The sequence below is a fragment of the Otolemur garnettii genome, unplaced genomic scaffold, assembly GCF_000181295.1.
Source record: "Otolemur garnettii isolate 467f Iridium unplaced genomic scaffold, OtoGar3 scaffold00017, whole genome shotgun sequence".
NCBI classification, from domain to species: domain Eukaryota; kingdom Metazoa; phylum Chordata; class Mammalia; order Primates; family Galagidae; genus Otolemur; species Otolemur garnettii.
The window spans coordinates 1,511,873-1,529,632 of record NW_003852412.1 but is presented as its reverse complement, the minus strand read 5'-3'; the positions used below and the strand labels follow the sequence as shown (position 1 = coordinate 1,529,632).

Below are 17,760 nucleotides of genomic sequence, written 5' to 3'. Positions count from 1 at the left end.
ATGCCTCAGCTCTTTAATACGGTTCCTCATGTTGTGGTGACCCCCAACCATAAAATTATTTTAATTTTAATTTTAATTATTTTTAATTTTATGGTTGGGGGTCACCACAACATGAGGAACCGTATTAAAGGGTTGTAGCATTAGGAAGGTTGAGAACCACTGGTCTAGAGTGTTAGCAGTGACAGTCAAAAGTGGAAGAATTCCAGGGGTATCCAACCTGCAGAGCTTGGAGATAGAATCAGTGTAATAAACTGAATACTTTCTAAGCATCACATGTTATAATCCCTTTACATTTTAATATAAAGTTGAATTTTTATTTAACAATCTCATAGGGCTGACATTTATTCAATTCTAATAACCATGTTCCCTATTGTTGTTCATATAAAAAAATGCCTTTCATAGCATCCATATGGTTTGTCAAAGTTTGATAATTCATAAGAATGTGCCAATAAAAGCCTACAAATGCTTGGTTTAAAAAGAGACTTTCATTTTGCTATATTCTGCAAATAAGATTTATCATACTAGAGTTATGAGTTGACTATGTGATGTCTACGTCTCAATAAATTATTCCTGGCTTTCTACTTAGGTGCAGTATGTGTGTTTTATTGCAGAGAACAGAGCTGAGCAGAATTCCAGTACATATGTTCATGCAGGGGCCATACACATAGCTAGTGCATGTATATAAGGGTTTTTTTGTACCCAGCCTCTAATGTCTTGGCATTACTTTTATTATGTCTGCTGTGCTTGTGTAGATGAAATGCCACAACACATTCTTTTACTATTGTAGTCTCAACTGGTCTTTTTTTTTTTTTTTAAAGAAAGAGCAATTACCATCATAAAAATTCCTTACTGGAGAACTTTCCATATTGTGTTATCATTCCATGAGTCTAATAATAGTAGAATATAAAGAAAATTTTTAAAGAAAATACTAAAATATCTAAAAAAGACTTTGAGGTCTGTAGCTAGCTCCATAATGAGAAACACTAAAAGTCTGGAGCAGGAGAAACAAGGAAAAAGTAACAAGTAAGATTTTTTTTAGAACTACTGGTACATGTTAAGGATTTATACTTCATGGCTTGGCTAAGATAATTTACAAATGACATGCACCTTCACTAAGTGTCTAAACACAGTTAAAGAACTATCTGTCTGTTATCTATTGGGAGAACGCTAATGCCTATAATTGGTCATTACCTGACCCTTATGTATTTCTATCCTGATAGCTATATCTGCCTAAAAGCTAATTCTGTGTTTTCTGTGAAATCTTGCAGTGGTGTTATCAGGGAGATTGTGTTCCTTTTGGCACTTGGCCCCAGAGCATAGATGGGGGCTGGGGTCCCTGGTCACTATGGGGAGAGTGCAGCAGGACCTGCGGGGGAGGCGTCTCCTCATCCCTAAGACACTGTGACAGTCCAGCGTAAGTAGCTAAAGTAAGCCTGAGCCAACAAAAAGACACAGTTGGAAATGATTCAAAGCTGTGGTTTCACATGTTATCTGTAAAAACGTTTCACTAGTGAGCCAAGTGCTTGTCTTCAGAACAAGCAATAGGCACAGGAAAGTGAAGGAGCTTTGTTAGACGAAACTTTCTTTCTTCTTTTCTCCTTATTGTGTAACTAAAACTAAAATTAAAAAAATAAAAATGCATTGTGTATCTGTCCCGGATAAGCCAGACTTTTAATCTAATAATAATCAGATAGATTTCCTCCTCCAAAAACTACTGAATTATGGATGAATCCAGATCTGGCCTTAGCTACATTACCATGATTCCCAGGAAACCTAAGGTCTTTTCACATGTCACATAAAATTATTACTGCTACATTAGTATTAAAAGGACCAATGAGAGCACTTCAAGGGTTGAAATGCCTTGATTCGCATCACAAATCACAATGAAAAGAATACTGCCCATGTGTTAAAATAGTTTCCATTCACATGCCCCCATTAATCATCTTCCAGAGCTGCCACCACTTTTCTCCCCATGACTGTTTTATGCAGGTCAGACTGCTCCTCTCCCACCACTCTTTTCTCCAGCCAGAGTCCCCCTGGCACAAGGCCAGCCCCATCAGTATTCTTTGCTAGCTCTATTGCTTCTCCCCATCACCAATGCCAAGGCCTATCACAGGTGGACCATTCCTCCAATTGTACTTTCCTATTCTCCTTGAGGCTAAACTGCTCCTTAGCTGCTGGATGCCGAGTGTCTGCAACTCAGGGTGAAGGCCTCCCTCCTGATTAGTATTTGGGGCAGAATGGTGTTATGATAATACTTCTTACCTAATTTTCTCCCCCATTTTTCTCCCTCTGAGATAAAAGATGATCTATTTTCAATTTTTCTCCGTTTTGATTCAGGACCCCCTCTTTAGTTCCTTTCTCCAAATGTCTCTTTTACTCTATATTAGTTCTGTGTTTCCATTCTCCTACTATCTATCAATTATTACCCTCCTATAGCAGAGATTCCTATTACTGATTCATAAACCAGTCATACTGCCACCGTCCCTAATACCTAAACCTTGTTTCTGTCTGGCCAGCCCATTTTTCTGAAGTTGGTTCAAGCTGAGCTATTTCCTCTCCTTGCTTAGAGTCAGCATTCACTGGAATTCAAAATATAATTAAAATGTAGCTTTAGTTATCCCATTGATACAAGGGAGCCAAAATTATAACTTTGAATTAAACTTATAAATATACATGCAGAATAATTAGCCTAAATTCAACTGGAGTCTACTGTAAACTAATAACTAAAAGTATAAAACCCTATGATAAACAATATCATCCAGATATTTAAGACACTGACCTAGATCACTTTTAAAAGAAGAAATTAGCTGTTTTTTGTTCCATTCAATAATAGCATGCATGGATATAGCATATGGTTTTATCTAATATTAAATACTTTAAAATTTACTTATGTAAATTAAATACTTGCCATCTTGCTTTTTTGTTAATTTGAGTGTAATATAAAAAAGTCTATATAACACAAAGCCATCTTATTTTTAGATTAAGTTTTTAGACTTCATGTAATATTTAAATTGAGATGGAAATTTATTTTTGCATTATTTACTTTGACCTGAAGCTATTTCCAGAGAGTTAATTAGTGTCCTCTTCTTGTTTCCTGTATGGAAAAAAAAATTCTATTTCCTACTTGGGGGAACATATGATTATGTTGGGGGAGCATCAGATTATGGATTTTATTGAAAATGATTTATGGCTTTTCATTATAAATAAGTGATTTTTTAACTTGTATTCAACTGAGTACAATGATAGTTAGAAAATACATTGATTATAATTACAGTTTCTTGACAATGTAAATCATGACAATTAAGAGTCATTTACTCATAGTAAATTACCTTAATTTTTATGCTCAACAACCATAATAATTTTTGCCAACAATTACCAACATGATGATTTTAATAATTAATGCAATGTCAAACTTTATATTTTCTTAAAGTAAACTTTCATATGTTTTCATCAAGTACAATATATATTATTTGTGTGGATTAGAATGTTTATATTCACATGTTAAACAAAATGTTTTTTCAGACCTTCAGGAGGTGGAAAATATTGCCTTGGGGAAAGGAAACGATATCGCTCCTGTAACACAGATGTAAGTAAGACCAAACTCTGCTATGAAAAATTAGCTTACTTTTTCCCTAGAGTAGGGAAATTTTTTAAATTGTAAGCTGTTTGATCAGAAATCCATGTGTGTAAGGGTCACATGAATTTTCTAAATTATTAATAACGGATGGAGTTGGCCTCAGCTCTATCAATTCAATCAACATGGGTTTAGGAGAAGCTCTAGCAGTAGGAGCAAGTCCATTCTTGCTCTTATCCAACAAATACCAAGAGAGAAACACACACACCCCGGAACTGCCCTGCCTATGACACTCACAACTGTTCATCACCACTATCTTTCTTGATTCCACAGAATTAATCTTCTTATGTCCTTTATCCTATTTTATGTTTGTCAGTGCAAGAAGCCCTTGACTCCCACATCATCTCTTTGCTGTCCAATTGATAAGACTCTATATGTCTCCTGTTCTGTCTTCTATCTCTGCCCAACTACTGAAACTTTTCTTTCATACCCTCAGGAATTCAAACTCTTACCTTTTTGCTCTAAAACTGGCTGTCCTCTGAAGATACTGCTTCCTCTATAGTTTCCAAACTGAGAGCTTCTGTCTTCTTCCCAAGTATTTGGATGACTGGGCCTAGAAGTGGATTGACTGACTATCTTTACATCTCATTACTCCTTCCAGATCATTCTTCCTTCCTCCTATGTAAAAACCATAGCTTTTAATTTACATTATTAGACTGTTAAGTCAATATCCCTCACTTCCACACTCTCCAGCTTCATTTTATTTTATTTTTTGAGACAGAGTCTCACTTTGTCCCCTTGAGTAGAATGTTATGGCATCATAGCTTACAGCAACCTCAAAACTCAACTCCTGGGCTCAAGCGGTCCTCTTGCCCCAGATTCCCAAGTAGCTGGGATTATAGGTGTCTGCCACAATATCCGGCGATTTTTTTTTTTTTTTTTGAGACAGGGTCTCACTCTTGTTCAGGCTAGCCTTGAACTCCTGAGCTCAGGATCCACCCATCTTGGCCACCCAGAGTGCTAGGATTACATATGTGAGCCACCACATATCGGCCCAGTTGTACTCTTGTCTTAATTCTTGCTGATTTTATAAATATGTAGATGATTGTCCCCATATCTTCTCTTCTGGATTTTTAGGTATATAAACATACTCCTATATAGAAACAAATAGACCAGAAAACCATGCTAGTTATTTCCCCATTTCTTTGCTCTGCTTTGAAACAAAATTTCTCAAAAGACTTGTCTATACTTAACTGAATTCAATTCCTCTCTGCTTATTTTTTCTAAAACTGATCCTGTCAGGTTTTTGTCTACATAGTTCTATTAAAATGCACTTGAAAAGTCACAGATGATTCCCATATTGCTAAATCCAATAGTCAGTTCAGAGTCTTTGTCTTATTTGACTTTCAGTAGCCTTCTAGGACACTATACCATTTGGTTTTTCTTTTACAGTGCTGCTTACTCCTCTTTCTCCTTTGGTGGCTCCTATGTTTACTCTGATTTCTTCATGTTACCCTGGGATTAGTTTTTAGGCTTGCTTTCTGCTCTACCAATACTTATTTCCATGGTGATCTCTCATCTGGTTTCTTTGCTTTTGATGGCATTTATTTGTCATTTGACCCCTGAGTTTGTATCTTCAGCCCATGGTTTCTTCTTTCATGGATTTCAGGTCCATATTTTATTACTCAAATAGATTTTTAATAGACATCTCATTTTTAATGTTATCTCCCAGATATTTTCACATTCTGTTCCTCCAAAAGGTTTTTCCATCTCAGATGTCAACTCCATTTGTCTTAGGCCAAAAATCCTAGAGTCTTTCTAGACTCCTTTTTTTTTGTCTCATAGTGTATATTCAGTTCCTCAGGAAATCCTGTTGGATTTGCCTTCAAAATATGTCATAGACATTTCTTACTACTACCTTCACTGCACCACTCTGTTGCAGTGTCACTGTCTTTCCTGGATTTCTTTAATAACCTCTTCTGAGGATTTCTCTTTACTACTCTTGTCCCCTACAGCCCTCAAGAGAGGAAGCAAAATGAATGACTCACATTATCCTTTATTTTGAAACTCCCCAATAGCTCCCCATTTTACTTAAATCCAAAGTCCTCACAAAGGAGCAAAGGCCTACAGTCTAGTCTTCATTACCTCTCTGACTGAACTTATTGCTTTCTATTTTCGTCCTCATTCACTCTATAGCAGTAACTTGGACTTCTTTTCTTAAATGTGTCAGACATGGTCCCATGTTAGGGCTTTTGCACTGACTGTTCCTTTTGCTTTTTACCTGTATACTCTTCTCCCAAAATATCTGCATGGCTAACTGTCTCACTTTACCTTTACTCAGTCAACTGTCACCTTTTCATTGAGGCCTATCCTGAATACTGTATTTAAAAGTGCCACAGTCCCTGATTACTACAACTCTGGGTCTTCCTTACCCTGCTCTGTTTTCCTCCCTATAGCCTTCTAACATACTCTGCAGTTTATTTATCATACTTAATTTATTAAACTTGCATCTTAGAGTAATTATGTATAGCTTCAATTATGATAATCTTTTCAAGTTATCAGCATTATTTATTCATTTAAAGAATAATTGAATGCCTACTACATTTTATGCTTTCCTAGAGTAGGAAAGACAATCTCTGCCCTTAATGACTTTATAATTTACTCAAGTGCAAAAAATCATAATACAGAGTGATAAGTGATATGAATGAATAATATGGAATGCTATAAAATGCATATAGAATTGGTACTTAGCCTAATTATGGATTTGGGGATTTCTTCCCATAGGAAGCCAGAGATGTAAAGGGCAAATCAGAACTGACCAGAGTAGAAAACAGTGATAATCAAAGGATACAAGACAGAGGAAAATTAAGTGCAAGGCCTGGAGGTTAAGAAGTGTGATCTTTGTCTTGAGGCATTAAGAAACTGGGCAGTGCCTGTGGCTCAAGGAGTAGGGCACTGGACCCATATGCTGAAGATGGCAGGTTCAAACCCAGGGCCGGCCAAAGGCTGCAAAAAAAAAAAAAAAAAAAAAAAAAAGAAAGAAAGAAAAGAAAAGAGAAAAAAAAAAAACTATACGAAGAGCCTCAAATTTATGCTTTAGTTGAGAATGGTTTGGAGAAAGACACAATTACAACAAAACAATAAACAAATCAAAAAAATTTAAGGAAACAGGCTGGGCACTGTGACTCACACTTGTAATCCTAGTACTCTGGGAAGCCAAAGAGGGTGGATACCTGGGCTTATGAGTTAAGAACTCAGCCTGAGCAAGAGCAGTTTTAGAGACCCAGTCTCTAAAAAAAAAGATCAGTTTTAGAGACCTAAAAAAAATAGCTGGGCGTTGTAACTGGTACCTGTAGTTTCAGCTACTTGGGAAGCTGAGGCAAGAGAATCACTTAAGCCCAAGAGTTGCTTGACGCCACAGCACTCTCCCAATGGAGACAAAGTAAGACTCTGTCTCAAAAAAAAAATAATAATTTTTAAGGAAATAGGTAAGAGCGATTGGAGTACAGAGCCGTGGCCTCTATACTAAGAATGACAGTAGTCCAAAGAAGATCAACAGATAAATAAGTAAGGACATAGCTTCAAAAAGCCATCAATATAAAAGAATCAGTGTAGTAGGAAAAACAAGATAAAGAAAGATAGAAGATGAAGAGATCAGAGGATGGAAGGTATTTGAAGGTATGACTAGGGAGAATATTCTCAATGATGATAAATCTTGAGTATGGGCATGGGAGTGGAGGTGGGTAGAGGTGAAGGAGTTGAACTTTAAGAGGAGTGTGTAGGGTGCTGGTAGATAGTCTTCCATGTGGACATTAAAGTCATTAAGGATATTATTAGAACTCTGAATATAGATGAGACTGTGAACCTGGTATCAAACTTATTAATAAATGAGGGAGAGCGACCCTCATTAACTAAGCCAGATACTTGTGAAGCTTGATGGTAATTTGGATGAATGGTATGAATCTCAGGAAATAAAGATTTTATACAAAGGTAAAAGAAATAAATACCTACTTATATCACACTGTTAAGAGTGAGAAAGTCAAACTCACCTCTCAATTCCCACTTCATTCCATAATTATATATTTGTAGGGGTGGGCCTACCTTTAGACCTTAATGTAGGTATTATATACTGTAATATAAGTAACATATGAGAGGTAACGGAAAAAGAAAAAAGTGTCAGCCATCTCAGGCCTCTTACATTTTACCTATGAGCTATATGTTAGATGCTCAAATTGTAGAACTTGCTTTTGGTGGGTTAATTCTTACTGTCTTTGTCTTCTGTTTGATTCTTTCACAAATTATAATTAAATACAATTAAATACATATCATGGACATGCAAATAATTAGTGATTTTTTTTCTTAATTTCGACTCTACTAGTTCAAACTTGACAGTTCATCTACCATACTAAAATTTCATGCTATCCAGGTTAATAAAGTTTTCTGAGCATAATTTTATATAAGCTGGAGTCTGATGTAATGCACTATCCAATATAACTTTCTTTAATGATAGAAATATTCTATCTGTCCATTGTTCAGCCTGGTAGTCAATAGCCAAATTAGCTATTGAGCACTTGGAGTGTGGCACTAGCTGAAGAACAGAATTTAAATATCTACATGTGGCTAGTGGCAGCCATATTGGACAGTACAGAGCTAGACACTCTAGATAATAGAGAATAATATTAATAGAGTATAATATTAATAGAGAAATTATTATAAAGAAGATTGTAAATATTATATATGAAATTCTCAAAACCAATCTTAGTTCAATTATAAAACAAATGTGGAAAGACATTCATTTTTAATAATGACAGACTGGGTTATTCTGCCTAGAGTAAAAAAATACTGGATAAGGTTTTTTTAAAATCATTTTTAAATTAGCATAGAGCTGACAGGATAGTGAAGAAAGTGCCAGAAGTTCAAATACTTTGAGAAAGGAGAACACAAAAAGATGAGTAGAACATTACCTAAAGTACTTTTGCCCTTACAATATTCAGAGGAAGAGGAAAGGTAAACTGCTCCTGTGTCTTTTCTTAAGTATTAGGAATGTTGTTCCCAGGTCTCCTCTTCTGTTCCCTCAGCAGACTCCTTCTTGTTGTATTTACCTGGAGGCCACGTGGCTGCCTTTAAACCAGTCTTTGGCAAACAAATGAGATTACCAGAATTGATTTAGACTAATCCTTATTTATCTCTAAAATGGGATTTCAGTCACCTTTTTTGAGAGGTAGATTACTAAGCAAAAAATCAGAGTTCTGTTAGCAAGAAAGCCAGGAGTAATAGGTGTTGGGTAAGCACCAGGTGTCTGCCTCAGAGCTCTTTTCATTTCCATCTTTACCAGTAAAGTAGCAGCCTCAGAAGTAGGGTCAGTAGCAGAAGTGCTGCTGCTAATATTTTTTGAGCCCTTACTATATATCAGACTGTAGTTATCATATTTCCTTCCCATACCGAATGAAGTTCTCCCCTTTCTCATCAATAGTGACTTAACTTGTTGAGATATTTTAATTTCCATTCTTACAATATAAATCTAGAAAAACTATGATAATATAGAGTCGTGGTGTAATTTGTTCTGTTACAAGCTTGTTTCTGCAACACAAATTAGCTCTTAATTGATTGGATTATTTTTATGTCACTAAGTAATATAGCAGCTGAAGTTAAACTACATCAGCACAGTGGAACAGCGAAGGAAAATTAAACTGGACGTGACGAACTTTCACCCCACATTCTTATTTGTGCTCAGTTTGTCCACATACTCTGTCTTTAAAGTCCTATCCTTATTGTGTGTTTCTGCCTGTTCTTCATACATTGGCCCCTCCTGTCTATAAACCGGAAGCCTCAACTGATATGCCTTCCTTATTAACTCATCCCAACGTTTTTAAAAGATAAAAACCTATGTTTACTCCAGTATTTCCTTATTAGGAATTTTCCATGTATTTCAAAAATTGTGCTAGTGGTTTATTAGAATGTAATAACATTTTTATTAGTGCTCTGTCTAACCTGTTTTTTCCCACATGCCTATTAGTTTTAGTGTGCAATTTTGCAGAAAAAATACTTTTTTTATGAATGTATGTGTCATATTAGAGCAAAAACTCCTATACTAAAAAATCTATTTTAATAGATTCTATTATACTATGATATCAGCTATATTATAGGACATGGAATAAATTATGAAGGATGAGTTGGAGTTAAGATTAAATAATGTAAGCAAGAGTTCAGTATTTTCCAGTTAGCAAAGAACGGCATTATGCCATTGTGGTTGTGTCTTCTAAATTAACTGGAACTTGGGTTTGGAGGGCAGAATTTTGTGGAAGTCATAATGCTAAGTGTTCATTGACTGAGGATATGGTTCTCTTTGAACATAAAGATAAATGGTAGATTAGAGCCGACGATTTTTATAAATGTGCAAAAGTAGGAACTAACATGATTTTCTGGTAGGGCCATTATACAAAGTGAAGACTCCAGGTTAGTGCTCAGTCTTCAGAAAAATGTTGTCTCAGAAATTGCTTGAAAATGGACTTTTAGGGGCAGCACCTGTGGCTCAAGGAGTAGGGCACTGGCCCCATATACTGGAGGTGGTGGGTTCAAACCTGGCCCTGGCCAAAAACTGAAGAAAAAAAATGGACTTTTAATTATTATGTGTATTTTTACTGGCATAAAAGAATATTGACTAATTTTTATTCTAATGAATAAAATTATTATGCAAAATGTTCTAAGAGGGTAACAATTCCTATACATGTTATAACTATTTTAAGCAGCTAAATTTAAATGTTAGTGTTCTGATTACCTTACTAGAAAACATGATTTTTGTAAAAAGTAAAAATATGCTCTATTAAGGTTGTGAACCAAATTTTATATCAAAACCTAAAGAAATACTAGTTACTATGAAAAGGACTTTTCTACATTTTTTTGTTTGTTTTTTTGTTTTTTGCAGTTTTTGGCTGGGGCTGGGTTTGAACCCACCACCTCCAGCATATGGGGCCAGCACCCTACTCCTTGAGCCACAGGCACTGCCCTTTTCTACATTTCTAAAAAGAATTTCCTAGTGCTTGGTTATTTTCCAAAACCATAATAATCTTTGTGTTTTTTTTATGTTTACTTGATAATATGATCAGGGCAGGACAGAAGTTTTGGTGAAATACATAAGCTCCACTTTGGTATGGGAAGTCATTCTTGCTTTTTTTTTCCTTTCTTTTTTTTTTTTTTGTTTGTTTGTTTTTGAGACAGAGTCTCACTATGTCACCCTTGGTAGAGTGCTATGGCATCACAGCTCACAACACCCTCAAACTCTTGGGCTCAAGTGATTCTCTTGCCTCAGCCTCCCAAGTAGCTGGGACTACAGGCATCCACCACAATGCCCAGCTATTTTTTGGTTGCAGTTGTCATTGTTGTTGTGCTGTTCCGGGCTGGATTTGAACCCACCAGCTCCAGTATATGTGGCTGGCACCCTAGCTGCTGAGCTATACATGCCGAGCCAACATTCTTGCACCTTAAACAGCTCATTTCCCTCCTCCATGCATCAAAAACTATTTTAAAATGTACAGAGTAAAAAGATTTTTCAGAAAACCTAGTATTTGGGTATATTCTCAGTCAGCTTTGTTAGAAGGTTGTATTATTCAGCATTTTTTTTCTTTTTTCAATCAATTGCTTATGGTCATTAGACAGTGTTTTTGCTTTGACTGTGGTAGACAGGAAAAATTGTATAGCCTATATTTGAATGTAGGATTGTGCTGAGAAAAGCATATACTTGGGTAGTTACATTGACTTGAGTTTGAATCTTGACTGTGACACACATTACTATTTGACCTTGGCAAGTCGCCTAAACTCTCTAAACTTAAGTCAACTCCTATATAAATATAGGCTGTATCAAACTTGCAGAGTTGTTTGGGAATAGAAGAAGTAACATATATAAAATATCTAGTGGTATTCTAGTACTGAATCGGTACTCAATACAGTACAGCTGTTACTATCCGTATATACATTTGTGTTCTATAGGTTACAGTATACTTTCATACATAATCTTACTAAATCTTCAAATCACTTTTATGAAGATTTGAAAGGACACGTATTTTTAAAAGGGGGAAACTAAAGCTTAGCGACATACTAGTACCTTGGAAGGAATCCAGTAAGACAGAATTTCTGATTACTGGTCTAGTGCTCTTGTAAGAGATGAAGCCCTTGGGAGGTGGGTGTGGCAAGGTAAGCGTCTCCGGAAGAGTTTGGTCACCTTTGATGTTGTCTTCCAGTCTAACCTTACCCTGCACCAGAACCAGGTAGCTGAGAACTCTCTGAAACTACAAATCTTGCCCCCAGGGAGAGGTGTGGGGTAAGTGATGATGAGGTACAAGAGTCAATCCATTGACTAAGTGTTATATGTATAACCATGTCCCAAATTATAATTAGAAAATAAGTATTAGTCGATGATTTTATTTTTATATATGGTAAAATATAACAGGAGCAATAGCAGTAATTTTTCATATGCTAATAAGAATTTTATGCTGGGTATCATGCGTTGAGAAATAAGGACTAGCTTTTAAGCACAGACTAGAGCTTATTTATTTTATTCTTAAGAGACTTACAAAAAATTATAAAGAAAAGATTTGTTCTTAACTGTTTATAGACTTAAATAAATGAGTTATGTTATAGATAGATGATGTTTTAATTTAGACTACATGAATATACAAGGCATACACAAGTAACTTTAATTTCAGAAACGTTCAAGGAAGATTGTGGTATCAAATATGGCAGCTAGATTCAAGTGTGTTCGGACAACATGAGTTATCACACCTTTGTTTTCTTTTACTTTAAAAGTAAATGCATAATGCTCAGCACCTGTAGCTCAGTGAATAGGGCGCCAGCTACGTATTCTAAGGCTGGCGGGTTCGTCAGCCTGGGCCTGCTAAACAACAATGACAACTGCAACCAAAAACTAGCCGGGCGTTGTGGCAGGCACCTGTAGTCCCAGCTGCTCGGGAGGCTAAGGCAAGAGCATCACTTAAGCCCAAGCGTTTGAGATTGCTGTGAGCTGTGCCGACAGGGCACTCTACCAAGGGCAACATAACGAGACTATGTCTCAAAAAGACAGAAAGAAAGAAAAGAAAAGTATAATGCATAGTGAAACTATAAAAAAATCAGAAACTATTTTGGGGAAAGAGACAAGAAAGTTGAATCAAAACTAGTTGAGATGATTTGCTGTATGCATTAACCTCTAAGTTTAACTTTAGTTAAATGCCTTAGTATGAATGATTTAATTAGATAGATAAGTATCTGATAGATAAGGAAATCAGGAATTTTGTTTGGATCTTGTAAAAGAGAGTATAGAACCAAGGTTTTTGTTAGCCCATGTGGTATCCTTGTGTAAGTTAGAAAAAGATGCCCATCCAGGTGAGTAAACAAAACGTGTCCCTTCTTCACAGTCTTTTGTCAAGTCTGTGACTTGCTAGGAGAGCAGGGGCTGAATTTCAAACTCCTTCAACTAACAGTGTACAACTTGCTGAGAATATGTTACTTTCCTGGAAAGGAAGAAGAAAAATTAAATTTTGGAAGTATGGAATGCTGATCTAGTGTAATAGGGATAAAGCAAAAAATGCATTTGGAGTGAAAGTGGAAAGGAAAAAGCAAAGGTGGGAAAGAAGTAGAGAAAGGAAGGAAGTAGGAGAACAGAACGTCCATTTTACTCATTTTATAATTTTCTCTGAGGTTGTAGGAATCATTCTGTCTTCCCAGGCTGTCTGTCTCTCTTAGGAAGAGGAGAGGAACAAGAAAGGGGTAAAGGCATTTTCCTTGTCTGTCCACTTCTTATTCTTTAATACCCATAAAAAATATCATAGTATTTTCTGAATTGTCCTCATTTGCAAGATGTTTTGAGATGCATTTCTTCTGAAACGAAGGATAATTTAGAGTGTATTCTGTGAATGAAAAAAGAAGACACAAGGGATTCAGAAATTTAGAAAGAAGACACAAGCGATTCAGGAACTTAGCTGAGGTCACCCTATTCTTTGGGATAAAACCAGGACTGGAACTTCAGTAATAGAAATTCTACTGGAAAGTTTGTCAGCAGAAGCTGAGATTTCTTTCTATAGCAATTTTTATGCCTCAATGGATGATTCATTTTTTATATTTGTTTATCAATAAAATATATTAACTGTATTAAAAAGGAGATGCTTCTAAATAGGATAGTTTTGGAGCACAAGATAGAATGTATTAACTTACACAGGATATCTAGGGGGAAAAGTGGTAATAAAGATGCTAATATTCATTTTTTATTTCTTTGAAAATGCTATGGTCAAAAGATGCTGAAACTTGCGTCTGTCTGATTTATGTGAATTCTGCTGGTTGGTTTTTCAAAGGAGAGGGTGCTTGAGTAGTGTCAGAAAATATGTCAGGCTTTATATAAAATATCTGTTGCTCATGCCCACTGTTTTCTGTTACGGTTTCTGCATAGTTGTATCTATTATCCTTTAAGTAATTTAAAAAGCATTACTCTTTAAACTCTCTACTATTCCTAAACAAACAAAAAAAAGTGTTTTACATAGGATTTTCTTAAGAAATTACTCTTTCCTTTGATCACTCCCATTCTTTTGAACCAGCAGGGCCTTTGCATTTACTGTTTCCTCGAAGATTCTTTCACAGATAAATACCTAAGCCATTCATTCCCTCAGTTTCTTTTTACTCTCTGTTTGAATGCCACCTTATTAGAAAGAATTTCTCTGCCTGTACTATTTAAAACAACTTCTCTGTCACCTCATTATCAGTCTCCTTACCCTACTTTATTTTTCTTTGTTCTCCTCTCTACATAGAGTAAGTTCCATGAAAGCAGTGGCTTAGTCTACTTTAGGTTTTGGTATAATTCCAGAGCCTGGATTATGTCTGGCACATAGAATTTTATGAATTCTTGGTGATTAAAAAAAGATACTTATGGCCAGTTCTTGGTGCCCTATTTAAGAGGACCCCTGATCTAGATATCTTACAGTGTAGGAGTTAGGTATGTCCAGTATGGATGCCCAAGAAAGAAGAAAGACCACTGGGTTTTGGGAAGGAAAGTTTCTGCTGAAAGGAAGAACCTGCTAATGATTGCAGCTGTCTGAAGAGTGATCGGTCTTTCTGTAGATGTTTATATAGATTATATGACCACTTTGGGGATAATTGTAGAGGAAATCTAAGCATATTGTGCAAATTAGATTATATCTCTTCTAACATCAGTTCTTTAAAAGGTATGATTCTGTATTGACTCAAAAATGAATAAATGAGTTTAGTTCTTCTGCAAAATGCTGCCAAACAAATGTATCTATTATGTTAACACCCTAAACCAGAGGTTGACAAATTGTACCTCCTGGGCCAAATCTGACCAGTCACCTCTTCTTGTAAATATTTTTATTAGAACACAGCCACGACCATTTATTTACTTTTTGCCTATGGCTTCCTTTACACTGTAATGCATAGTTGAGTAGTCACAACAGAGACCACGTGGCCTGTAAAGCCTAAAATATTTACTATGTGGATGTTTACGGAACAAGTTTGCCAATTTCTGCCCTAAATCTAAAAAATATGTGGAAATCTGTCTCTATTCACTTCCTCAAGTACTTTGTATTATTATTATTATCACTATTAACCTTGTTATCAATAAAGATCTAACCACAATAATGTAAAATACTCTGAATATTTAAATAGAGGGAATTTAATACAGGGAGCCGGTTACATGGAAGATGGATGAGGCTAACAATGAGCCCATAGTTCCGCATTAGCAGAAAGATGGTGCCACTCCTACAAGGAAGACCTGGGAAGGAGGTAGTTTCATCAGAACCCAAATTCTGGAGTAACATAATAGAAAGTGGAATCACAGGCAGGAGGGCAGGGAGGATGAAGCTGTTGCCTGAAATTGGAACCACCAAAAAGATTCTGCTTCTGCCTGAGAGGCAGGCAGGAAACGAGAAAAATAACCTAGCTTCTCCTACTCCTACCTTGCATTACTTGAATCCAACCTCAAGACACCTGACAAAGAAACCTGGGAAATGGAGCTTGCAGCGTTTGTTTCCCTAAAATACACAGCAGAACAGAAAGGTAAGGGACAACGTGACCAAGACCAGCACAGATGCTAATAGTTATTAATTATTATCTTCTGCCAGGTACATACCTACACATTTACATGAATTCTAGGTAAATACTAGCTTTACACTCAGTTTATGAATGAGGCTTAGACAATTAAGTAAACTGCTCAAGGGCATAAATTAAATAAATGACCAAGTTAGAAATGAATCCAGGTCTGCCTTATTCCAAAACTCTTTGCTTTTAGCCCTTTTATTTTACAAATGAGAAAAAAGTAGTTTAGGAAAGATAAGAAGTTTACAGCTATTTAATGCAGGGGCTAGATCTAGAAGCCAGGTTACTCCTATTAGGTTTATGTACAAGCTTAAAAAAGTTAAAACCTTATTCAGGCATCCTTGAACTACGGCCCGAGGTCCACATGCAGCCCGCCCAGGACATTTATCCGGCCCCCCAGGTGTTTTTGCCGCCACTGCCTGTCCTGCTTAGCAGCCGACTGGTCCCAGGGCCGCAGTCCAGCCCTCCAGCCGTCTGAGGGACAGTGAACTGGCCCCCTGTTTAAAAAGTTCAAGGACCCCTGCTTCTAGGGTAGCACCTGTGGCTCAGTGAGTAGGGCGCCAGCCCCATATATTGAGGGTGGCGGGTTCAAACTCGACTCCGGCCAAACTGCAACAAAAAAATAGCCTGGTATTGTGGCTGGCACCTGTGGTCCCAGCTACTTGGGAGGCTGAGGCAAAAGAATCACCTAAGCCCAGGAGTTGGAGGTTGCTGTGAGCTGTGTGACGCCACAGCACTCTACCGAGGGTGATAAAGTGAGATTCTATCTCTAAGAGAGAAAAAAAAAAAAACAACCTTACATTCTATTACTGCAGCATTTAGAGAGGAGACTCCCACTCCAGTCACAGGGATGTCCTTGAACCCTGAAACTATTAGTAAGCAAACTTTCTGTACCCTAGTTTACTTTGTTGTAAAATGAGGTTATTAATTTTAACTTCCTCATGACAGTATTGAGTGGGATTCAGTAGAAAATATATCAAAAATGTCTGAAAAGTGTCCCACAGTTTGCACTTAGTAAATAATAGTTAGCTATTGCTATGGCTAATCTTTTTGTTGTACTGACCCTGAGAATGGTTACCATAGGAAAAGAGTAGATCAGAAATTCATTGAAATGTTATCCAAATGCTTCATTAAATAGTAATATCTTCCTACTGGACATTTGACTTTTCTTCTATGGAGGAGAATCAATAGAAGATACTAAACATAGCATTTTTGTTTTGTTTGCCTTTAAGTGAATGTTTTAGTTTATTAATTCAAGGGCTTTTTTGTGTACCAGTACTTATGCTTCTGTCAAGCCATCTGTGCTTCTGTCTTTTATCTAGGATGGCCTTTTTCTAACCATTCCCAACATAGGATCTTTTCTTTTCCCCATAGCTTTACTTGGCTTCATTCTTAATAGTCTCCCACCCCTCAAGTCTTTTTTCTTTCTTAACTAGCATAATTCCTATCATATGTTGGGTACCAGCTCAGAATTTTCTTTCTCACCCAGTATTTTCCTAGCTAATCACATGACACATTGATCTTCTACCAGTGTATAGCACCTGTAGACAACTTGTAACCTAATGTCGTGTACTATTTGCATTGCCTGAAATTGTTCTTTAGTTTTTCCATTTTTATCTTATTCCTTTAACTAGACTGAAAACCATGTTTAGCTGAACTTTTAGATGGCTTGTTGCTTTACAAATGCTTAAGGATTACATGAAAACTTACTACTAGAGTCTCGATTATATATATTTTTTAATTGATGATATTTGCTTTAAAAAGTAGTCTTGATGGGTGAGAAAAGCCAATAACAACTTGAGTTCTTGTGGAGGATTTCCTGAAGATAGCTAGAAAAGGAAGGAATTCCTGTAATCTGAAACACTTCAAATATCCAAAAATTAGCAGACTAGGAAACAAAAGACCCTGGAAGCATATCCTCCCAAAATGATGTACCATGTAACCTATGGCAAATAGTTACTTTTGTTTTTTAAAGGCAAGCAAGAAGGGTAATTTCGTAAGAAGAATCATTAAGTTTGGCACTTGAGGCTCGGCGCCTGTGGCTCAAGCGGCTAAGGCGCCAGCCACATACACCTAAGGTGGCGGGTTCGAAT

General features: G+C 36.5%; 1 protein-coding gene across 1 annotated transcript in view; it reads left to right on the top strand.

Moving 5' to 3' along the window:
• The window catches only part of ADAMTS6 (ADAM metallopeptidase with thrombospondin type 1 motif 6), a 366,007-nt gene that overhangs the window by 256,070 nt on the left and 92,177 nt on the right, over nucleotides 1–17,760 (top strand). Inside the window, exons 13-14 of the mRNA XM_003785868.1 lie at nucleotides 1,269–1,414; nucleotides 3,526–3,589. Coding sequence (XP_003785916.1) covers nucleotides 1,269–1,414; nucleotides 3,526–3,589 — 210 coding nt within the window. The remainder of the gene's footprint in view (nucleotides 1–1,268; nucleotides 1,415–3,525; nucleotides 3,590–17,760) is intronic.